Here is a 25,509-nt window from a genome sequence, read left to right on the forward strand (position 1 = left end):
GGGCTCCGACTAGGCAGCTCCCTCCTGGCAGTCATCTACGTGGTGCCATGGGCGGGTTACAGACCTGGCATGGTACAAATGCCTTGTGGGCCACGTTTAAATGTCACAGTATGAAGAGAGTTTTTCGTTTTAAAAATAATAAAGAAGATAATAGAAACTAATCCACACTTTCAGAACTTGCTGCTTGACCAATGAAGACCACTGGAACTGCTCACATATGCAGGGCTGAACCTACACAGAACTTCATGGAAGGCAGCATCTAGCAGGGTCTTTTAAAAAATGAACTTGTCTCCTTCTCAATTCACACACGAAACTTAACACTCATACAGAAAAAAGCTCATTGTAAAAAAAATTCCATGCTAACAAAGTCGTAAGAAATTCTATATAAGACAAAGTAACCTGAAGCAAGAACAAGTTTCCCTCAGGTCCTATAATCCTGATTACAATAAAAACCTGCATCTAATAATAAGCTAGGAACAGGGCCTATCTCTGACCAAAACATGACCTCACCAACTGCTGCTCAGAAAATATCTGAACAATGTTTTGATGTAAACAGTAGGCACAATACAGAAAGTAAAGCCGACACCACACTCAAGGAGAACAGGATGCCATAGCCTGTCCCCTGGGAAGGAAGGGGGGAAGCATAAGGACGAGGAAGGTGCCTCACGTCTTTGTCCCCGAGCGTCTCCAGCAGCAGGAGCAGGATGGTCTTGAAATGCTCCTCCCACACGCCCAGGCTGTCCTCGCGCGTGATCTTGAGCAGCTCCAGCAGGGCACCTTTCCGCTCCTCCACTCGCTCGTTGTGGTTGGACAGCTCTTTCAGAAGGTCAGCCACCAAGTCCGAATGGTCAATGGGCACTGGGGAGACACCAAGCTAAGTCACATCCCAAGTCTCGTCCCAAGGGAACCCCTGGTGGCGGCCGTGCCCCCGGGGTTGCTCAGCTCCCCTCCGCCAGCTTCCCACTCTCCCAGAGGCAGCTCCTCCGTCCCTGCCGCCATGCCTTCCACCCTGAACCACCTCCCTCTACGCTTTCTGCAGGCCACCTCCCCAGCTATGAAGACAGAGATGTGTGACCAGGTGGCAAGTACCGACAGCAGTGTCTTTACCCTTCCTTACCATCTTCTGCCCTCTCCTATTTCAGACAAACAGGGGGAGCCATCTAACAGTCTCTCCTCGATGGTCTTTCCCCCAAGTCTACCCCCACTGCAGCAGCCCTAAGTCAGGCCGCTGCCAGACGGTCCCCTCCTGCTGCCACAGCCACCGGAGCATGCATCTGATCTCTCAGCATCACATCTGATCACCTCAGGGCCCTCCTCACTGTCACATCTGATCATCTCAGGGCCCTCCTCACATCAGATCTGATCCTCTGACATCTCTTCCCTGCCCAAATGTCCAAAGCTTAGTAACCAGCGCAGCAAACAGATACTAGTCAAGATGTTTAGACTATTCATGGACTGTCTAGTCACAGACTAAACTCGCCAAGATCACTTAACAAAATTACTTGCAGGACTTCAACCAAAAAAGACATCCTTTCTCTTCTCATGTTCTTTCAAGACCTCAACTCTGAACATTCCCTTTCAATAGAAAGGATGAAAAGGCAAAGACAAATTATTAGACGCTACTTAAATTTGATTTTGCATACTTTTTTTTTTCCTTAAGGCATCTAAGGTAGGAGAACACACACACACACACACACACACACACACACACACACACACACAGTAAGTTTGAAATGTTAAAGAACTCGATCTTTCCCCCCCTGCATTCTCACCTTTCTCTTTGAGCCTTTCAGCATATAGTCAGTGAATAGATAACAACCAACATCTACCCCAATCTCTGTTCTATTTTAAATGAGACTTATAAATGGGTTAAGTTAAATGAGCTATCAATTCTACGAGCAGTGAAAGGAAACAGCACCCTACTCCATGAAAGTATGATTCATAAAAACCATCGTACCTGGCCTATGGCCCAGGAAACACCACTGGGATTCCTTGGGAATCTCTGGAATGGCTACCCACTGGTGATCAGCAGATAACAGCCAGGGGATGTGCCTTCAAATGACTGAAGGACTTCATTGCTGTCTTAGGGTCTCATCACTGAGCCGTTGCAAGAGCACAGTTTTCCTCCTCCTCCTTTTTTTTTTAAAAGCAGGCTCTACACCCACCATGGGGCTTGAACTCACAACCCTGAGATTGAGTCACACACTAAGCCGACTGAGCCAGGGAGTCAGCCAGGTGCCCCCCAGTCCTCCTTCTTATGTGTCCCCAGTGAAACTAGCATCTGCGCTAGTGTGGCACCCCCCTCTTTCCAGAGCCACTATGATAAGTCTGTTTCCCCTGACAGACCTTGAACTCTCTGAGGCCAGGGACAGTGTCTCATCTGCCACCTTGTCCCCAGCAAGCTACAAACTTCATGACACACAGGGAATGCTAACTGTTTAGACTTCTAATTTAGGATTCTGATTTAATTCTCCATTCAAAATAAAAACACAAAACAAACGGCTTGGGAACAGAGCAGATATATATAATCTCAAAAAAATGACTATGAAGTGAACATGACAATCAGGTGAAAAGGAAATAATTAAGCTCCTGATAAAAATATCATCATACCAACGCATACTTCGCTCACTTATTACTCAATCATGGACACTGGTCTTAACACAAATGTGAGACAACAAAACAAGACAGCAGACTAGTTCTGTTCTTTGCCAAGTATAGTCGGGACAAGTAATTTAACCTTTCCAAACCCTTAGTTTCCTGATCTGTGAAATGGGAATAAGCCCTCTATCTCATTAGCCATATAGGTAAAACACTGAGTTCAGCAGCAAGCACATGGTACAGGAGCTCAGTATATGCTAGCCTGCTTCGCTCCAAACCACAGGATAGAAGTCAACCCAAAGCAGCTTCAGGAAGACCTGGTTTAAACGCTGGTGACAGAAGGGAGCTTCTCAGTGGTCGTACTTCCATACAGGATCCTACTTCCATAGCTCAGGGCTGGGAGAGTGCACAGCAGGGGCCTCTGCCCTCCAACAGTAGTAGCTAACTGCTACTGCCTTCGTGCTTCTGATTCCACTCAAGCCCTGGCTCCTCCAGGGAGCCCTCCCTCATGGGCACAGCTGACCTGCCTTCACCACAGTGGGATAGCTCCAAGTTTAGGTCAGCTGTGTGACTCCTACTTCACAACTGCCTCTGTGAGAAGGCTGTAAGCTTCCGGAGGGCAGACCCCGTGCCTACTTTTGCTCACGGCTGTGCCTTCCATGGCTAAGCACAAGACAGGAGCTCAGTGAGGAGCTGCTGAGCGAGCGACTAACCAGAACAGACCCCGTATGTCCTGTAGGCCTGGAGCTGCTCTGACAAGAGGAGAGAGCCCCACAGAAAGCATTTTGGATTGGGGTCCAAGGGCGGGGGGGAATCACGCAAAGAAAGACGAACCATCTCGAAGCTGCTCCATGTCATCATCAAACACGGCCTCCTTCAGGGCTGTCTTGTCATAGGTGTTGATGGTGTCGGAGTACGGGTATGGATTGTAGTCTCGCACCCGGGGCCCTGGGAAGGCGCGGGGAGGCTGGGTGTTGAGGAGGGATGTCTTGTTATCCAGAGCTGTTCTGCCTCCCTCCACCACATCGCTGCCGCCCCGGCCTTCAGTGGCAGGCGAGGCAACTCCACCATCACGGGACACCTGCAGCACAGCACATGGTCATTTCCTGCTTAGGACTTTAAACTCTTCCTTCCACTTTTCAGAATATTAGGAGAGTCAGATTTTGCATGTGAATTCTGGCCACCAACCAAAGGATAGTTACTAGGATTTCAATCTGCAAACATCTAATTCATAAACTACCTTAACGGGAACCCAACAGGCTTACTTTTTCACCCCTTCATTCACTCATTTACACGTAAAGTGTGTTTTACTTTGTACTTGGTGATGACTTTTACTCGAACATTTCTCCAGGAATCCCGTGTGTCGGCACTGCTGCCCACCATTTCTTCATGAACAGCAGGGTTTCCTCAGCGATGCCCTGACACACCACCAAGCTAGTGCTTCCCCGATTACCACCACAGATCTAAAGCAGCCCAACCCTCCAGGATATCCTGGCATGTATCCCCCCAAAGCCAAACAACGCTTACTAATCTCTAGCACTGGAGAACTTTCTAGCTGGGAGGCAGGTCACCCCCTAGACACCTGTGACTCTCAGCTGGGCTTTATGCTGAGTCAAAGAACAGGCTTTGCGGCTGTTTCCTGAAACTTTTTCTTCCTAACATATACTGAGACTTGTCCTTAACAAATCAAACCCCTGGGTCCTTTGGTCCTTGTGTCATGTTCCTGATGACCCCCTCTCTCCCAGGGGGTCCTTTCTCTGAGGAGCCCCGGCCTGTCTAGTTTCCTTTGCAGGGTGTCACTATAACCCAACTAGCATGGACAGACCACCAGGAACAAACCCTCACTCTCCTCACTCCTGCCATAGGACTGTGTGATGATGCTGGAGCTGTCTGCAGGCGGCGGGACACACTGGGGACTCCTGTGGCACATGTGTGACTTGTGCTTCTAACAAGATACAGCTCTTGCACCTTGTGCTTAAGCATTTTTAAAAACTGTGGCAAAAAAGCCAGTTTACAATTGTGGCAAAATATACGTAGATCATTTTAATCATTTATATCATAGGTGTACAATGCAATGACATTAAAGACAGTCACAACACTGTATAACCATGACGACTACATTATCTGTTAGGCAAACCTTCTGGTCTTCCCAAACCAAAATTCTGCACCTATTAAACAATAACTACCTGCCATCCCTGGCCCGGGTTACCTCTATTCGACTTTCTGTCTCTGAATCTGACTACTCGAGGTACCTCATGGAAGTGGACTCATACAGTATCTGCATATGTCACTATTCACTTCGCCTAATCAAGGTCCATTCGTGTTGTAACATGTGTCAATATCACTTTCCTTTTTATGGCTGAACACTCCTCCACGGGACGCATCCATCACATTCTGCTTCTCCACCGTCTGGTTACTGTGAATGATGCTACTATGGGCACTGGGTACAAGTATCTGTTCCAGTCCCTTGTTTTAATTCTTTTGAACATATACCTAGTGGAACTGCTGGGATGTATCTGGTTTTTAACACCATCAAAAAAGATGTCCTACTAATTGTTAAGATGTAAAAAGGATATACAACACATGGGCAGACCTGAATAAAATAAGACTTTGGGCTTTTTTCATGATAGGGAAATGATTCATGGATGATTTAATTTTTTTCTCCTTGTAACTCTCTTCTCAAAGTAAAACACATATTATTATTATAACGAAAGAACTTAGAAAAGGAGAAAGGGTTTAAAAAACTTCAGACATTTCTGAAATAAAGCTAAACCATCCTAATTCTAATCACTTTTAACAAAAAGTAAAACGAAAGATCTTACTTTTTAAACTTGTGCGTTATCCCTGTCCTTGTCTTCTCGCAGATTGTATGAGATGGGAATCACAGAGTATGCACGACCATATATTTTGCTTTCCTCGCAGTATAAGAATGTCCCACATAAATAGTGTTTGTAACCACAATGTTTAATCATACCACTATTTCCATTTGCGTTCCAGTAAGATTTACTCAACCATTCCCCCTCTGTTTTTTAATATTTCTGGCTTTCGTTACAGATAATGCTGAGATAAACTGCACTGTAGATAATAACTTTCTTTCCTTTTGCTGAGTTTCTCATCTAGCTTAGATTGCCAGAAGTTAGATTACTGGGTAAAGGATATGAAACTTAAAATCACTTAGGCTGAGGGGTGCCTGGGTGGTTCCGTTGGTTAAGGGTCTGACTCTTGGTTTTGGCTCAGGTCATTATCTTAGTTAGGGTCATGAGATCAAGCCTCATGTTGGGCTCCAAGCTGAGCATGGAGCATGTTTAAGATTCTCTCTCCCTGCCCCTTCACCCCCTAATAACCCCCTACCACCACTCACACGCTCTGTCTCTCTTTAAGATATGTATGTATGTATGCATGTATGTATGTATGTATGTGTGTGTATATATATATCAATATCACTTAGGCTAAATGTAATTTACTAAGCTCCAAAGCAACTGTATCAAGTTTCCATGCCACCCATATTATACTAGTTCCCTATATCCTTTCTAGCATTAAATATTTTAATTTCTCTTTGAAACAAAGTGGAACAATTTAGACATAAAATGGAACCTCAAAGGGTTTATTGTATTTCTGTAATCACTCATAAGGATGGACTTTCTCCCACATGTTGAATGTTTTCATCTCTGCTTTTGGGAACCATTTTCCCAGTGGATCTGACTTTCATCCTTATGGATGTCTGTCTTATTAGACTGAGGCACTTATCAAGCCAAAAAGACATACCAGTTCCCAAATCTTTCACGCATAATGCATTTTTATATCCCCTCCAGCTTCTTCGCTAACGCTCTGGTCATCAAGCAGCTAAGATGCTGAATTTTGAACCTGCTCAATAATTCAATTTCCACTTTATCATATTTAATGCAGATAGAAAAAAAAAAAAAAATCCAGTGGAGCCCTTTCACTCCACATCTGACTGGTCTCTCTTTTGGCTAGAATGTCCTTCCCAAAAGTTTCCCTTAAATTCTCGGACACCACACTATCCTGGCCTCCCACACAATAACCTATAGCTTTCCTTCCAACTCCATTTCTTCCGTTTTTCTCTTAGTGTTGATGCTCCTTACGATTTTGTCCTTACCCTTTAATGGGTCGCTTTCACTCACTTTTTAGTTATCATCAAGCAACTTGTCAATGCCTCTCAAATCTCTATCCCCAGCCTGAACGGCCAACCAAAACTCCAGACTGCTTTCTGCAAAGGCCAATGGGATATGCATGCTCAGATATTCCATAGGTCCCTCAAGTTACATGTATTCAAAACTGAATTCATTATGTTCTAAAGGGACTGACAAATGTTCTTCCTCTCTTTCTAGAATATTAACTCCCTAAACTGCCCCAGCACTTTAGAGTCCTAGGCAGAGACTTCTGACTCTAGTATTTCAGCGCATGCCCTACCCAACCCTATGTCCTCCAGAGTCCTCCTCCATCTCAAAGTGACAGCATTCTTTCTAAAATATAAGCGTGACCATGCCATTTCCCTGGTTAAAAACCCTATAAAGACTCTCCAGTGACCTCAGAGTAAAGTTAAGACATGGCAGAAAAGTCCCCTGGGTGTGAGTGCCCTTCCTGAGCCAATCGATGCAGCCTCTTCTCCAAACCTTGCCACCAACATGATACGCCTGCTCTCTCTACTTCAGCCACCTGCAAAGGGAAATCATGCCAAACACAAGGCCCCCCTCCTATCTGTCTAAACTCCCTCTGAACCTTTGCTTCACGCAGCTCCGAGGCTCCCAGTGACCTTTCCTGAGCACCAAGACTGCCCCAGTGTATCTCTCCAGTGCTAAGCGCTGACTACTCCCCACCGCACCACGATTTCCCACTGATCTGCCTGCCTCTGCGTGAGACTAGAGCTCCCAGAAAGCCATGCTGGTGTCCGATTCTGACCTATTATTTTGATCATGTCACAAGAACAAAAATATGTCCAGGATAAACAAAATCAAACTGGGGAGAAAAAGGTAGTTTACATTTTTCACAGACAGCTGAGGGTTACTCAAAATTTTATAAAGTTGCCTTGGGCCTCTTAAAATAGTATTATTCTAACTACAAGATAAAGTTCCGTATTCATAGTGGTCAATCTTCAGAATTATCACTTAATTGAAGTATTATTCTCTGCTGGCCTGGGGATACTTACAATATCACAGTCCTTCTTGCCATCCCGTTTAATTGGCTCATTCAGATCCTCTTGGCTTCGAAAACTAAACTTTTCAATGGCTTCCGTAACTCCACGCAGAGAACTATAAATTTCTTCAGAGTTCAGGTTCTCTGTATCATACTCCAGCATGCTAAAGATCAAAAACAGTGTATTTCTTAAACTGAAGCATATGAACAAATCTGAGCTATGGGCATAAATTACATCCAATGGTTTATGGGGTAAGATGTGATTATTGTTTTGTATCTTTAGGTGACTTGGAATGAAAAGGAGACACCTTCTGTTAGGGCACCACCACTGGACAATTGTTCTTTGTCAATCCAGGCCCCAAATGCACTACATCGGCACTCGGTAAGAACCAGTGGGGAACAGCAATAACCACGAGAATGCAACAACTCAAAGGGTGACAACTGGTGACAATGCACGAGGTAATGAAAGTGGAAAAATAACTTTCATATCTTGAAGATGGAAACAAGGAGTCTGGTTGTTACTGGTCTCAAATGTACAAACAGATTATGAGGAACAGGCATTTAAAACTAAAGCTAGTATTACAAGCCAGTTTCAGAGGAGCAAAGCAAATGACCTCATAAAGATGGGGTTATGCTTGGTATTAGAAACTTGTGAAATAAAACCCCACATTCTAAAACCATTCCAAATCAGATCCACCCTACCGGAGGGCTCCCGACCACCTCTCCTGCCATCTAACCCAGGCGCTTGCTGTGAATACCAACTCTTCCAACATGCTTATGTTTATGTGTTTTAGAATAAAAACCTCTTTTACAGAAGAGTCACATTCCTAGATGGATGTCGGCAAGTATTTCAAAAAACAAGAAATATTTGTCCCTTACAGAAAAGTGATGTTAACTCTTGTTCCTTCAGTAGCTACACAGAGCAAAACACGAAACAGAGCAAAAGTCCCCAAGAGCCTTCGGGTGTAATGCTGTGTGTCGACAAGTAGGCTTTAGAGATCTGGAAAGTGTGCGGAACAGGTCCTGAGAACAAAATCCACCACGGTCCCTCACTGAGAGTATCACAGACAAGCAGAGGACAAAGCATAGTATAAAGCAAGACGAGAAGCAACAGTCAACCAAGGACAAGTTAAAAAAACCCCGTGTTAGTTTAAGTATCACTTGTTTTAAGAAAATGTCAAAAGAAGATCAGGTTAGTCAGTCTGATGGAACTTACAGGAAGTCTTGAGCTATCCTGAGGATGCCTCGGGTACACTCAGAGTCCCTGGCTATACATAAATAAGCATTTGACAACACTATAAAGACTAAAGTAAAGCACTCTTGCCATCTTCAAGAGAAGGAACTGAACCCAGACACTCGCAGGCAGGAACCTCTCTTCTGGGCAACACAGCCAATCCTGTACGTTCTCACAAGAGGTTAAGTCTCCTGTAACTTAAAAACAAGTAATACTTACTAAGCCCCACCCCCCACCTTTTCTTCTCTTTTTTAAAAGGTTTGGGTAGATGAGCAAGACAAGATTTGCACAGTTCTCCCTTGAGTGTAGCCAGACCTCTACTGGCTGAGGCTATAATGATCCAAGTGTTTTCCAAGGCTGACCAGGTTCTGCTGGGGCACAGCATCTGAACTCACCCTTCAGAGATGGGAGCTATTTACCTACAATTTCAACACTCGCCCAGATAGCACCCATTCTTCTTCTGTGATGAATGAAAGAAAATCCATGCTCCAACTGTACTTGGAGAGTTCACAAAAATACACGCCAACTCAAAGACTGGCTCTGGCATCAAACACAAAAGAAATGTGAATGAACAGGTTCACAGCTAAAATTCCATGTGTATACTGACAGGAGGTGGAATAAAACACTTGAACAGAATTCAAGATTTCAACCCCTGCTAAGTTCATAAGGTTATCTGTCCATGAGGCAACATCCCTTTAATATGAAGAAAGCATGAGAAGCACCACAGCTCCCGGACCCGCCTTTCTAGAACACCACAATACCAGCTTATGTGGGAACAAAGGCATTTATACATCTGGCCAGTACACTATTTTTTATATATAAAAACGGAGTATGATTCGAACAAAAAATGCATACGAGATGTAAAAAGATGCCTTAAAATACTTTTAATCACAACAACCAAAAATAACAGCATAGCTCATGCAAAAGGAAAGGAAAAAAAAAAAACAGAAAGAATGACAGATGGACAAGAGGAAGTCTGGCGGAACGTTCAGCTTTTTAAGGGATGTCACAATATTATTTTCCATATGTCGCTTCAGATAACATTAGCTTTCACATAATTCATCTCATTATTCGTAACCTGAATGGTCTTAAAATACGTCGTCACTTCGGTTCACAGAACTTTAGCATTACAGTAGCCCTTTTCAAAATAATAAAAGGATCCTGCCAGTTAATGTTCCTCCTTCTTACTTTCAATTAACAATGAGGAGTACACGTGCACGACCCAGTGTAACCGGTGGTGACACTTCCTTTGGACTCACTAGCTTGAGGTCTGAAGTATCTCCTTGGTACGAAGCTAAAACCGTGAGCTCCAGGTGAGAGACAGCGTCGTTTTTTTTCTAATAGGAAACTGGTAATGCTATGTTCTTTGCTAGTTTAATGTCCTGGCATTTGTTTTTTTTTTCCCAAATCAGTGCTCATGAGCCCTCATTTTTTAGGGGGAAAAAGGAAATTCCTATGAAAGCAGTCACTGGGGATCACCAATGCCCTGCTCCCGGGCAGCGGAACGTAAGAGAGCACAGCAAGAGGGACGCGGCGACTTTACCTATCGGAAGAGGCTTGCTTAGGGACACCCCGGTCTGTAACTTCCCCCCATACTGTCTTTAGCTCAGAGACATAAACCTTTAGGTTAAAGGCCGCTCCTGACCTTCTATAAACACTGCAATTAGATCCCAGAAAGGTTTCCTTAGAATTCTTTAGATTAGGAAGAGTTGCTCAATCAGTCAATAGTCACCAACCCAAGGTCAGCCACGTTATTCAATACTGAGGCAGAACAGAGCTCTGCACTTGCCCCGTTGTAATGGGTCCATATCGTGGATGGGGAGGTGCATGAGGTCAGCTCTCCAAGAATGGAGACAGTCGAGACAGGAAGTTTGCCTTCTGAGATTTTCCTCTTTGTCATTTCATAGGGAAAAGTTACCAGAAATGGAATTAGGATATATTCATTCCTTGTTAGGCAATCAATTCGGTTTTGGCAGAAAGCAAAAGAGATAAAGATTTCCTCTTATTTGTAGGTAACTGATGGGTTTTTCTAAATGTAAAAGTCTCTTGTCAATGTTCTTTCCCTCCAATGGTCAACAGAAGTCATAGGTACTTATTAGCATTAGCAGTGTTATAGTGCATATGTGAAAGATGATTCTGGAAATGAGGTGCCCACCAGAGGGGGATCTTGATGGCTGGATGGGAAAGAGTGGCTGGCAGTGAGGCTTGGTGCCCGTTAGGGCATGCAGACAGGTCAGTGTACTGGAACACAGTCAACATATGGGACTTCTACTTTGAAGCATGGCTAACCTTAAAAAAAAAAAAAGTTTGCTTTATTAACATTGATGACAGCAGCTGTCACATTGTTGCTCTGTCCTTGCCCTAACCTTGTGTATCTAGAAACAGTCATTACAGGATTCTCTGTACACTTGAGAAGCTACTTTTAAAGCTCTAAGAGTTTCGAAAGAAAGATGATGTTAAAACATGTGGCTGACTCTGTTAATAAATGCACAGCTTCGCTGAGTTGAGGACACAAAAGTAGGAATGTAAATCTGTGCAAAAGCTATCTATGAGGCATTCAGAATTAACAGACCTTTTTCAGTTCTGTTTTTACTCTAACCTATCAGCAGGTACAAACTCCTCTTATACAGCACAAAGACAGCTGGCCTGCCCCATGCTCTGCTCATGCGATGGCAGCCTGCTAGGGAAGGGGGCCTTGGACCTTTAGACCTTCGTAATAACGCCTAAGGGACCCTCAAACAGGTATCTGTAGAAATCTGTGGCCCGTACTTTGTCCCATCGATTTGCCATCTGTTTTAAATCTGAAGGAACTCCCACCCCTTCTAGACTCATTAACCTCATCACCTACAACCAGGGGCTTGTGAGAATACCGACTGTTCTCCTGCCTAGAGGCAGGGCACGTCAATGAGACGCAGCAGTGAATGCACTTCTTGGGCCTCCCTTCAGGATCTGTGTCCTCCGACTCTTGCCACACAGCAGTACATCATGCAAGAAATCAGTCCACATCATCAGCGGCAGGACTGAATGCAACACATATGGTCTGGGAAAGAGCAGGTCTCATTTGCTTCTCAGCAGGTATGCCTTGTCCTCCTGAGAAGAACACGAAGGAAACCGTGCCCCTCTGGCCTGCCTTGACTTCAGGGCATTGCCCCAGCACCTTTGTGGGGGCTCCGCTCTGCCTGGGCCTGCTACAGTAGGTGCCGCTGGATTTGGGCAGCTGGTGAAATGGTCATCTGTCCCTGTGACACAGCAGGAGCCATACATGCAGGTCGACAGAGCTCATGCACCTGCTCACACTTCTCACCAAGGCTCTACTCCTGCTCATCTAAGCCAAAGGCTTTCGGAAGACCTGAGACGACCCTGGAAATGCAATAATATTGTGACACCTCAGACAAGGTAAACAGGTAGCTTGTTACCTGGGAGAGTAAGAGCGCCTGAGAGTCTTGTGGGAGGGAGCGGTGGGAATGGAGTTGGGCTGAGAAAAGGGAGGTGGGTGCTTCGATAGGCCATCGGCACTCCAACCCCACAACCGACTGCAGTGATCAGAAGAGGAGAGTCAGAGAGAGACATAACAAGGCAACGGGGAGGGGAGATAGGAGGGGACTGGGAGACGCAACGTCCAATGTGTCTTCCAATCTCCTCTTTCCTTGACCAAGCTCTGTCAAAGCTGACTGGAGCAAAATTTATACTTCACCATACAGAGAAAATGCACAAAGTTTGTTTTACAGTTTGGCCCTCAATAAGGCTGCATTATTCCTTCCCGTCTCAATCATGTGCTACATTTTTAAATCATGAGATTCCAAGTGTAAGAGTGTGTGAGTGTGTGTTTGTGTGTGTCCACACTGGGAAGGATACCACGAGTACTTCCATACAAATATGCATGACTCTTCTGTCTCAGATAATGCAATCAATTGTTTTACAAAGAGCCAAAGAAGGAACGTCAGGCCTGAATTCCAACGGGATCCGAGGGACGACAGCAGGAAGACTCAGAGAACATGCCTTTCTGACCACAGCCCTGAAGCAGGGGATGATGTGCTCCCTGAGGCCAGGACCCGATCAGAGGCTGCCACGGGCAATTTCCTTATGAAAAAGCCCACCAGAGGGCTAGAGCGCCAGGTCTCCAAAAAGCCCCAATTCCCTGCTCACATCACCTAATATGAGAAATAAAACTCATCTGAGAACACCAGCATCCCTCCTCACTCCATAAATGTCACTGAGAAGCCTGGGCCTGCAGAGACCCGGGCAGATACTTCTAACAGCTGCTACAATTCAGAAGGGCCACAGCTACTGCAAGAGGCGTGAGCCAACTGGGCAGGAAATGTGACCTAAGGCCCAGGGTGGAGTTGTGGCATCAGAGACCACATTCTCAGGGAGCAGCACTGCCTGAGGCCAGCCATCATCCTGGTCCCATGAGCTTGTCTCTGCCAAAGACAGCTGTGGTCTCTTCTTGTGAGGTCAGTAAGTGTGGAGACGAGAGGTCACCATGGCATCTGAGGGCCCACAGACCTCTCTGAGTCCCACACTGAGTTGGGGTGAGGTAACAGGAGGTAATCGGGCAGCCATCTAGGCTGGAGCTCTGCTGACAGGTAGCATAAGCAGATGTACCACCATCTCCCACTGCTGATGGGAGGCTGATCTCCCAGTTAATCCCCACTTCGCTTCTATGGAAAATCTTGACCCTCCAATGCAATGGATTGTAAAATCCACCTAAAATCACCCTTTATTACTAGGGGGAACAGGTGATCTATTTAGTGTCATTCTGCTCTACAACACGTTTGCCAAGAATGCACAGCAGATGGGGGCGAGAACTGTCTACTTTCTGATCTCAAAGGGAATGGACATCATGCGATTTCTGGAGCCCCTTGCAACTCTGTGTTTCATTTAACACAAATCACACTGGGTAAAATGAGCTAAAAAATACCTATGTGTTTAATGATGAAAAACTCCAGGTTACAAATCTCCTCTCTAAATACCCAGTAGTATTTGTTTACTAGCTGGGAATAAGGAGTAATTCTTCCCTCACACACACACACACACAAAGCAATTAATGGGATGTTCTACAAAGATTTAACATGCTATGATTTTCTCTTAAGGTTATTGGGTTGATAAAAACAACTTTCTCCCTAGGGTTCTTTTCTAATATCAAATTAGATTTGCTTATCATTTTAGAATATTTCCTTATTAACACACCACAATCTGAGTGTAGAGTTTCTGGACTATAAAAACACTAGTTCGTTTTGATACAAAAAATTAGATTGAAAAGAAACAACTGGTAACAACTTTTCCCCTTAAGAATAAAAAGTTAACATATGTTTAAGATGATTTGAAAGAATGACAGCTCACAGAATGTAACTGCTTCAAGAGCACTGCTGAGAAAAACCTCTGAGATTATACGTGGTGGCACTTGTCTATCATCTCCTCAGGAATGGGGTAGTAACCTACTCCATTCTCCTATCTAGTACAAGAGTTCATAGCTTTTATAACTTTCCTGGTGAAAGTATGTGGCCTACTTGAATACTCCCATTGATATAATGACAGGAGGCAATTCTTCCTACTTCTGGATGGTTTTAGTTGTGAGAAAAATCACTTCTCCTGAGTTCAATTAAGTTGTTGACTAAGGCCATTTGGGTAGATATGCCCTGAGGGCACATTCGTTTAAAAAACAGAGAGACCATAAAATTAAATAATTCCCTAAAGCCAAATTTGTTGGCAAGAAAACAGGTCACACTTGGCCTTATTCTTGAAAATGGTATTAATATTAAAAATAAACCTCTTTATTTCTTCCACTGACCCGTAACCCTGACAGTAAAAGTTAAGACCAGACCAACTAAAAATAAATGGTGATTGGAAAAATAAATTTTTTAATAATCTGGGGATCAAGTGAAGATTAATACTGAGCCAATTCTTAGCACTGATGGATTATGCTAGTGGTCTCCACCAGTCTTTTCCTTAGACTAGCAGCACAGAGAGCAATCAAAGTCTTGAGTTTTACCTTTTGCTTATTACCTAAGGAATGTGCACCCTAATAGTGAAATAACCAAAAGATAAGAAGTACAAACTGTATATTATGGAAGAGTAGATTTCTCAATTAATGGTGCAGAAGTATTACTTCTAGACAAAAGCAACTATTTACAGAGCATTCAAGTTTTCCACAAAATCCTTCCCCTGCCCTCCACCCCAAGAAAGAGAACTCTGATTTTACTGTTAACATTGGACCCTATAAAGTATATACTTTAGATACAGTTATTAACACGAAAAACAATAGTTCATTGAGCCTCAGTCACACCTATTTTTCATTCGCTCCTGATCTCAACTATCTAATTATATTAGCCTGCTAACAGCCTCATGACAACACAGACCAAACTTGGAGACGTGACATCATTCTATTCAAATATATAGTACCAATGGGATTTAGGAGGACTAGAAATAAGGCAATATAAGCAGTAGCATATTGTAAGTATACAACATATTTTGTTTTACCAATAGAAAAACACAAATTTGACATGTTCCAAATATTTATATGACAATTTGAAGAACTGAAGAGAACTTTTTATTGGTAAGAATGGATGATTTGGGGAAACTCTTGATCATTTAAAAATCTAAAACAAATTTAAAGGCATTTATATTTTCTTATCATCTTGGTGTCAACAACCCTTAAGACACAGCCGCTTGATCCCTATAGCCAGGAATCGCAAAGCTCTGGACTTCTGGTAAACAAACATAGCATGTATCACCCTCACAGGTCCAGGGACTAAGAAGTCTGGCCTCTAGGGCCACTACTCTATGTGAGGCCACTCCAAAACATGCCAGGGGGTCACCTGCAGGGACTTCCAAGGGCTGTGGGCAGATGGGGAAGTCTAAAGATTCCGAGATAAAGCATTTTTGTTATTTTAAGTCACTGTCTCAGACTCTATAAACCAGTGTTTACATGGTCCCCATGGTAGTCTGAAAGTGCTGATCCAATTTTAGCTCTCAGGTTCTTAATACCTCTCCGGAGCAGCAGTCTGCTTCAAACGTGAGCCCATGATGACAGCAACTATGCTTGGAACAGCTGCTTGGTTGGAGAACTACCCCAGGCTATGTGTGGACTATTTTATTTAGATGACAAATACCTTCAGGTGTTCCTAGCACTTACAGAATAGATGATGAATTTCTAAATGGTTTGTATATGCAACAGTAATAAACGTAAATATAGCTTTAAAATTTTAAGATACTAGGGAGTGCTCAGAGCCGGAAGAATCTCTGAGAACATTCAGCACAAATTGGCCATTTTGCCATACACAGTTAAGATCTGGGTGAGGACTAGAACCCATGGTCTCCTAATACCCATCCATTTTTTGGTATTAAGCTTGGTCTAAAATCCTAGAAATAGCCTGGACAGACACTTGGATGCTTTGGTTTCTTCACTTTTGTTGAAATGGCATTACCTGGGAGATAGGCCCCCATGGGAACAGTTGGTGGGTGAGGTCAGGGGGCTGGTCCTGCTGCTGGTGTGTCGGGAGGGAGTTCGGCCAATTGTATTGCTCGGAGAGCCCTGGTGTGAAAAAGAATAAGCATCATTTATTTGAGAGCTAAACACAGAGTATAGCGCCCCCTTTCCCTTAGGTTTTCTTCTTCCTTTTTTTTTTTTTTTTTTAAAGACTGATTGATTGATTGATTGATTTTAGAGAGTGAGAGCAAGAACATGAGCAGGAAGGGCAGAGGGAGAGGGAAAGAGAATCCCAAGCCGACTCATGACCATTAATTACATCACGACCTGAATGAAACCCAGTCAGATGCTCAACTGTCCGTGCCACCCGGGTGTACCCCCCCTTAGCTTTTTAACCCACATGTAAATAAAAGGGCACGGTGGCACAATTGGGGTGACTTTTTTTTTTTAGGAATCATTAAGGCCAACTTTAAGTGCAAATACACCCAAAATGGCTGTCACATAGGGGTTTCTGAAGCTGAATGACTGATGTCAGCTGTGCTAGAGTGACAGACACAAACCGAGAACTTCCACCTTTACATACAAAGAAAGTAAGTAATTGTATATAATTTACATACAAAGAAAGTAACTAATGAATAAAGGAGTAAGTGACCAAGTAAAAATTAACTGATTAAAGAACCTCATGTAAGAAAAAAGCCATATTTAAATACTAAGTTCATTCATTCCCTGGGAACACTGCAGTATCAGACATGGCCCCCACCCTCCAGATGCCCAAAGTCTACTAAAAGAGAACAAGAAAGCTGGCCCTTTTCTCAGGGCATGTCCAGACCAGGGATTAGCAGAGGTCATGATCGGTACAGAGGTACCAACTGTGACCGAGCACTCACCACACTGGTGTTACTAGCGTTCTTGAGGTGGTTATGCAGGAGTTTGGTGGCACCATCCTGGAATGTTTTTGGCAAGGCACCAAGTAACATGGTAAATTCAGGAGTGTTCAATTCAAACAGAGAGATCAACACAATTTGTGCTGCCTGGAAAAAGAACGCTTGATTAATTTATGTAACAGACAACAGCATATTTTGGTCAAAACTTTCATTAAAATTATTTTACAAAAATGTTTTGTTGAGTAAAATAAATGAAAAAAACAAAACAAAACAAAGAGGACACCTTTGTCATAAAAAACACAAACAAAAGGCATCTGGAGAAAATAAGATCATCAATTATAAATAGCCTGATTTCAATCTGGAAAATGGGCCCCAGTTTCATCTTCACACCCTGGCCCTGGGTTTTCACAGCATGCCCGTAATAAATGACTCTTCCTGTGTCGTCCAGCACTAGGCACAAAGCTGGTAAATCCATAAATGAAACAATTCAAGAGCGTGAAAAGGCTGATGATGGTTCACTCTAAGTCAGAACCAGACAGATGGGGCTCCCAGAGGATCCTGGGAGAACAAGGCTCTCTAAGAGCTGCCAAGGGGTTATCTGAGCAGCCACTTTTCCTCAAGCCCGCTCCGAGGGACTGAGACATTTTAGAAAAAGAGTTTAAATAATATATCCAAAAAACTCCTACTATTAGACCTATGAAGTAAGGAGACGGTCCATGGGAAGCAAACCAGACTTCTACTCTACAAATGAAAAAGTACTCTCCTGTGTTTTGGGAAATACTCTACTTCTCTTTATTAATTGAGACAATACATTGCAGGACTGCTGGTGGTCCCTGAGGCAGCGAGAAGGGAGAGCAGTTAGCTGAAGCGACAGTAGCCCAATGAGACTCAGGTTTCTCCAGCCAGTTATGGGCTTTCTGTGGTACTAAACAGCAGCAGGCACTCTGAGATTAAAAAAATGCCTGAGGACTCAGAAAAACCATGCCAGAAAAAACTTCAGTAAATAATGGCATTTCTTACAAATTTCTGAGAGTCAGAAGAAAGAAAAACACACTATGAACATCTCCTGACTGAAAGGATACATTTATCTGTCCACAACACTCTTATTTTAGGATTGCAGTAATTATTCTGAGTATTTTTTTCCCATGATATAAGGTATTACAAAAGATATATTCACTTAGAAACGCTCTGGAAACAAACACCACAAAATATTTCAATGCTTTCACAATGTTAAAGTTAATTCTGGATCCAGGTAAGGCAAAACTATTATTTTTGTCTGGAGAAGGAAAAAAAAAGAAAATCCAGAGACTCAAATGTATTTAACCAAAAATAAAAATTAATCATGAACTTTAAAATATCAGAAGAGTATTTTTTACGGCATCAAAAACTACTTTTTAGACATATCAAACGCATTTATTAAGCATAGCATTGGGCAAAAGTATCTTCCTTTTACCCCTTGACCTCCAAGTATAGTCATTAGTAGCCTTTCCAATCAATTTAAATCCCAAGGGGCCTGTGTGCTTTCATGACAGAGGCAAAACACATTGTTATTGACGGCGTTAAAATATACATTTTTACATTTTATTATTGAAACATTCTTAAGTTATCTGAAGGAATCTACTTCACCACCAATGTAATATATATTAACATGATCTGTACATTTGCAGAGAAGCAAATTCCAAAATGCATGCAAGGTAATCTGTGCATTTAAAAAAGCATTTTATTAGATGTTAGGGAAAAAATGCACACAGGAAAAACTGCACTTCAAAGAGACAGAAAGAAACAGACTTGAGTTTTAGCAGGGAGAAAAAATGTTCCCAATTTAGTAAGAAAGTTTAGGGACTTCTTTTTTAATGATTGACGATGACATTTGGAAATTATGTAATGTTTCAGTATAGTTTTGAATAGTATATTTTTATGTGAAATGTGCCGCTGTCTTTACTTAGAAAACCACATTTCTTCCCAGAATGACAGGATATCTAAAACCACAAATTAAAACTTGAGGTTTTTCATGAAGCAAATTATAAAATTAGTGGGATCTTTTAGGAACAAGAGGGCTGCCTAGAAATTGTGCTAATTCATGGCTACGTGCTATTAATGACTCTTAGTCGCGTGGGAAAAGAAGTGCAGCAAACTAACTTCTGGCCCACTAAAGAAACTTCTCTTTCAATACCTTAATGTTGAATTTTGATAAAAAATTGAACAGAAAGACAGGGAATTTTGAAAATATAGCTAGTTGGAAAGATGGCACATTTGCTGTGACTTATACATATAAATGAATATAATTTATTTTTACATTTTCCAAAATACAAAAGATTTTATACAGTCTTCAAAAGTCACCTTTGATTTTAACACTGTGTTCAGTGTAAAACCTTTTCTAATGACATCTAAGCTCCAGAAATGGATATAAATAAAGTATGACTGAAATATGTTCTTTTAAAAAATATTTTACGTCAGGGCGCCTGGGTGGCTCAGTAGTGGGTTAAGCCGCTGCCTTCAGCTCAGGTCATGATCTCAGGGTCCTGGGATCAAGCCCCACACTGGACTCTGTGCTCAGCAGGGAGCCTGCTTTCCCCCTCCCCATCTGCCTGCCTCTCTGCCTACTTGTGATCTCTTTCTCTCTCTGTCAAATATATAAAATCTTTAAAAAAATATTTTATATCACAGTTTTAAAAGGAACGAGACTGTTACAGTCCTGAAATATTTTTATCTACGACCCTCTGTGTTAGTGAGAAGTCGGACTACTAGAATCCAAGCAAGGAAGAGAACTGGGTTATCATTACCATCAATACACCCTTTTTTAAGGTAGTAATTCCAAATACGGGGCCGAGTTGGAGATATTAGTTTAAAAAAACTTGGAGCATAGCTCATGGGCAATAACGAATCAAAGAGTAGAGTACGCCACTGTTCTCATCCCATCACTGAACTCCTGCCTTTCACAAGAGGCGGGGCCGGTAAGCAGCCAGAGAAAACACTCAAGGTCGCTGCTGACTTTTTCTCATGGACAACTCAAGGTTCACTGGCTTCCAAGATCAAATAGCAACTTACAAGGACATGATCCCCACTCATGGCCCTACAGGAGAATTTGGCAGATGAGGGCAAAAGGTCCTTTGAATCTTCCACTGTGTGGAAGAATCCCCAGGGCAATCAACTGTCTTGAGAGCAGGAAAGAATTCTGTTGAGACAGGAGATCAATAAACCTTTGACAAATGCTCTGCACTGGTATTAATGGGGGAAAACTTAAACTTGGGGAGGAGAAGCAGCTTTCTAATTTATGAAACAACTACTGCTCCTCCAGACTGTCATCAGAACTGCTTTAGAAAATCATCAAAGGGTACCTCAAAACCTTCAGACATTTCTTACTGAGTATCTCTCCTTCACCACTCTGCTAAAATAGGGTAGACATGTACACTCCATGAGTGTATAGGCTTTGGGCAGGCGGTTAATCACAAAACACGTTAAAACGCATTTACACACACACACACACACACACACACACACATGCTCACATAGTATTATATGAACTTTAGGTTTCTTCAAAATCCTTTCAGTGTCTTGACAAGGGTAATCAGTATTAATCAACTGAAATGCAAACAGTGAAGTGTCTTTTTTCAAATTAGTACATAGTTTAAAATCTACCTGTTTACAATTTTCTTCCAAGTTTCCTTCTCCAGGCCCAGAGCAGGCAGCAGCTGACCTAGTGGGGAAATCCTCACCTACGCGACTACGCTGGAGCGGGGACTGACAAACAGGAATGGCGGCAGGATTTAGTGAGAGAAGAAGCAAGGGCTTAAACCAGGGTTACCTGTAAGCTGTGAACGTTATTTGGCATCTTTTACAGAATCGCTGAGGTCTCTATGATCTAACAGCTAAGAACAGGCAGAATAACAACAATAATTCACCAGTTTCGAACCTCTGTCATTTCCTAGATGCGTAATAACCACAATCCTCACCAGCACTAGCAGCACTCTTGCCTTCTGTAACAGGAGGGTCCAAATGAGATCCAAAAGGTCAACTCGTTTCTTGAAAGAGCCAGGCACAGTTAAGTGGAGACTCAAATCCTGTTTGATGGGAAAACCCTGAGCTTTGTGGCTAGGCCACACTGCCTACCTACAATCAGACTTGAACATTTTTCAGTTAGAGGGGCGACTGGGTGGCAGAGTCGGTTAAGCATCATCCGACCCTTGTTTTCGGCTCAGGTCATGATCTCAGGGCCATAAGATACTCTCTCTGCCCCCCCCCCCCCCCACCACCTCTCTCACTCCCTCTCTCTTAAAAATAAAATTAAAAAATTTTTTTCAGTTAGAAATTTCAACTTCAAAAGGCTTCTATCGTCTTCCTGTTCTACGCAACAGCATCTTTATACTTTCTAGGTTTTTTTGCCATGCTTTCAATCACCACATTTCTCAAAACGACATTTGAGAGCTGTATCTACTATCTTCTCTGACAAAGTTAGGCGCTAAATGCCAGAGGATCATATACGATAAGCAAACCCACAAGGATTCTGAATCTTGAAATATAAACATACCATTAAAAATTCTACTGCATTATCACATTCCCTTTGGTTGATGGGGGAAAAAAAAATCTTTCTAACGCTGGAAAAAACTGGGTTCTCCATTTGTTCCACAAAGAGCAGCAGCAAAACTGAAACAACCTTTGAACAAACAGAGCAGGGGCCACAAAGTAAACGAAGTAATGTTTATGCTTTTCTCTACTGCAATTAGTCCTTGTAATGAAGCCTGAGACAGGGATTAGCATTCCCATTTTTTGAAAACAATGAGAATTCTCTAAATGAGAATTAAGAGGTTACCATGCAGGCTCACACCAATGACTGGCAGAGGCAAAAGTCAAACAAAGGTCAAACTCTAGAATCTACTTCCTACTGTCAATATGTTATCTTTTTTTTTTTTTTTTTAAAGATTTATTGTTTATCTGAGAGAGGGAGAGGGAGAGAATGTCAAGCAGACTCTGCACCTGGCAGGGAGCCCAATGTGGGGCTCAATCTCATACTGAAATCACAACCTGAACCTAAATCAAGAGTCGGACGCTTAACTGAGCCACCCAGAAGCCCCACGTTATATTACCTTAACATCAACACAGCGCCTAGAAAGGTATGGCATGGCTAACACAACTTTCAGGGCTACCATTCCGTAACACGAACGTTACTTTGGGAATAATGCAGCTGGTGGTGGGGAAGGCACTTTTCCTGCTAGGAAACCGGAAAAAAAAACCATTAGTTTGGGCCTAGGCACACTCCACTGCTGACTGGCTTGTGTTCTGATTTTGGCTGTGCCTCTTCCCTCCTCTTCAAAACATCTTAAATATTTAAACACCCCACTCTCTCCAACATCAAACACCCCAAAATGCTGAGATGAAAAGGGAAACAAATATTAAAAATGTTAATAATAAATCAAGAGTTCTATCAGTTTAAAGTGCTTTCCCAAATAAGACTATACAGAATGAATTACACTGTCTGCAGACTCTCCAAGTATTGTTGGCAGAAAATTAATATTCTCAGATGCGTAGATTAAGGTTTTTTCATCAAATCTTGGAAGTCTGGGGAATATTTTTTCCCAAATATTTTCCTGCTGGCTTTGAAAAAGCAAACTGCCACACTGGGAGAGGACCATGTGGCAGGCAGTGGGTGTCAGGTAACCTCTGTGAGCTGAGAACACCCCTGCTGGCAGTTTGCAAGAAAACAGGCACCTCGGCCCCACTCTTGTAAGGATCAGAATTCGGCCGAGCAGCAGTCAGCCAGAGACCAGGTCTCATATGACACCCAAAACCCAGGCAACATCTTGATTTCCATGTGTTGAGACCTTAAGCAGAGGACCCAGAGACCATGTAACAGATTCCCGACTCACAGAAATTACAACATAATAAATGTGTGTAGTTTCAAGCTACTATGTCTGTGTTGATTTGGTTTCCGAAAGAAGACTAATACCAGAGGTCAAAACAGGGGCTTCCAACACTGTGGTTTTGAAAATGATGGCTTCAATGTGTTACTTAAAATAAGATCATTTCTCTTTGGACATTTCTCATTCATTAATTCACTGAAAATATTTATTAAGTGTCTACTCTGTCCCAACGGCATTATGCTCGGTGCAGAGTGAGTATAGAGGGTGAGTGAAACAGGAAGGTGGGGAAGGCACTAGGAGCAGCAAGTCCAGCCCTAGGCGTGAAGATCCTAAACATGTAGGCTGGAACCAAGAGAATTAGTGGCAACCGGGTCACACGACACTGACAGTCTGTATGTCTTGAAGTTCAACCCCAGGGCAGTCGTCTCAAACAATGGATTCTCAACTCTGTGCCTTAAAAATCAGCCAAGTGTTTTGGGTAAGACCAAAAACACCGTCCATATTTTATATCAATTAAGTCAAAACACCTGAGGGAGAGCCCAGGAATTGAGGTTGATTTCAACTGCGGCCAGGCCTGAGAACTATTGATATAATAAATCTGTCCAAATTTTCTGAAGAGGATTACTGTCCCAGAACCTGGGTTTGAACTCAGTCTGAAGGTGAGGTGTTAAGCAGTCCTCAAGCTGGGAAAAGGGAAGAAGTAACAGCAGGCAACAGACGTGGAGTACCAATGGAGACCAGGCTTTATGAAGTAGCACTATACGATCCAAAATGACTGAAGTTAAGTGTTGAAGATCAAACAATAAATGAACCATGTGATTTCTGGCAATAAATTTAGTATCTTAACCATAACTGACTTAAGCTAGTATTAAAATAAGTTGAGTGTATTAGAGTCCAATGCTAAGTAACTCAAGGAAAAAAGTTCCTCTATCAGCCTGTTTAGAAAAGTTAGGAAAATAAATTCTAGTTCAAATTTCTAATATGCATGTCCTGAGAAAATGGACATTATGAAGCAAGTGAGCTGCCCCCAAAAGGCCCTAATCATGGTAATGTGTAAGTCTAGAGTATGTTTCAGTGCTGCAGGAGGGAATATTTAAGTAACATTCAGTTACAAAAGGAACACGCATAGACACACGCATACACACACACACACACTTATGTGTTATGACTAAAGATAGAAAGCTGTCCTGAAGGCTTTTGTATTTATTGGCCTATCCTGTGATTGTGAAAATTACAACAGAAGTATCTGTTTGTGACTTTTATATACCAACCAAATCATTCAACCACCTCCTACTGTTCCTCCCTAATCCAACACTGGCTTAATGGCTAAATTAAAGGTTGCCAGTGAAATGCTCTTTTGAGGATAATTCTGAATGAGTGCTTGAATAAGATTTCCTTTGACCTTGGACAACTTTGTTTATTAATATACGGTGGACACAGGACTTACATGACCTGTGACCCTTCCAAAGAAACCTTTCAGAGAATTCTTCTGTTGTCTTTGGATTCCATTAAAGGAGGAGATAAGTGTTATCTGCATTTGGAAAAACACCACTCCTGCTGTTGCTTGGAATTCTCCTTTCCTTTTTCCCTGCCTGGACCCCTGTGGTCCACATAATCAACTCTGCTCAAGGCCAAAGGACTCCACTGATAAGGCTAAATATGGAAGGAGTATGGCACAGAAGAAACAAAGCAAGGCTCGTGATTATACGCATAGAACCAAAGTCAAGTACTTTCAGTATGAAAGCAGAACTGAGGAAGCTGGCTTTTAAAGAGTACTTTACAAAGGCTACTCAGTTTCCAAATAAAATAAAAGAATGATGGCTGCATGTGCAACTCAAGCACAGAAGGACATGGACAGGCAGAGAGGAAGAGAAACAGACACAGGAACTTACACTTGGGGTGTGCTGACAACTTGTCAGGAATTGACAAAATGTTTCACATGTAATAATCTCTGTAAGGGTTCTGAGGTGAGTACTACCTAGTAAAAGAAATGGTACTCTGTGTACTATTATATGTCCCTGTGCACTATGACATTACTTCACTGTACACCCTTCAATGTGTCACTTCTGAAGAAAGTAGCCAATACTTCTCTTCTCCTGATAAAACAAATCAAACAAAACAACACTTTGGTGTCCAGGGGGCTCCAAAATCTGAATTCTACCTCCTCATTCATTCAGCCCCTCCCATGTCAAAGACAGGGTGTTCCAAAAGTGGTATATAATCCCAAGTTGTTTGTTCTTTTTAAACTCAGAAATTCATATCCTAGCGAACTTTTAGCCACATTTTGCTGTGAGACCAGGCAGCCTTAGATTTTTCAAGTCTGTCCTCAAAGTCCATGTCTTAAAACTGATG

General features: G+C 42.6%; 1 protein-coding gene across 16 annotated transcripts in view; it reads right to left on the reverse strand.

The window, feature by feature from the left end:
* The window catches only part of CLASP1 (cytoplasmic linker associated protein 1), a 278,451-nt gene that overhangs the window by 27,778 nt on the left and 225,164 nt on the right, over nucleotides 1-25,509 (reverse strand). For 13 of the 16 annotated variants that reach the window (XM_047722647.1, XM_047722646.1, XM_047722641.1 and 10 more), the window contains 5 exons: nucleotides 17,303-17,446; nucleotides 16,414-16,520; nucleotides 7,766-7,916; nucleotides 3,433-3,679; nucleotides 668-858 (listed from right to left, as the gene is read on the reverse strand). In XM_047722647.1, coding sequence (XP_047578603.1) covers nucleotides 668-858; nucleotides 3,433-3,679; nucleotides 7,766-7,916; nucleotides 16,414-16,520; nucleotides 17,303-17,446 — 840 coding nt within the window. Of the gene's footprint in view, nucleotides 1-667; nucleotides 859-3,432; nucleotides 3,680-7,765; nucleotides 7,917-12,402; nucleotides 12,520-16,413; nucleotides 16,521-17,302; nucleotides 17,447-20,938; nucleotides 21,041-25,509 lie in introns of all 16 variants that reach the window. The other 3 variants (XM_047722633.1, XM_047722632.1, XM_047722631.1) reach the window with 2 other exon arrangements.

The sequence above is a fragment of the Lutra lutra genome, chromosome 3 (assembly GCF_902655055.1).
Source record: "Lutra lutra chromosome 3, mLutLut1.2, whole genome shotgun sequence".
Taxonomy (NCBI): Eukaryota; Metazoa; Chordata; class Mammalia; order Carnivora; family Mustelidae; genus Lutra; species Lutra lutra.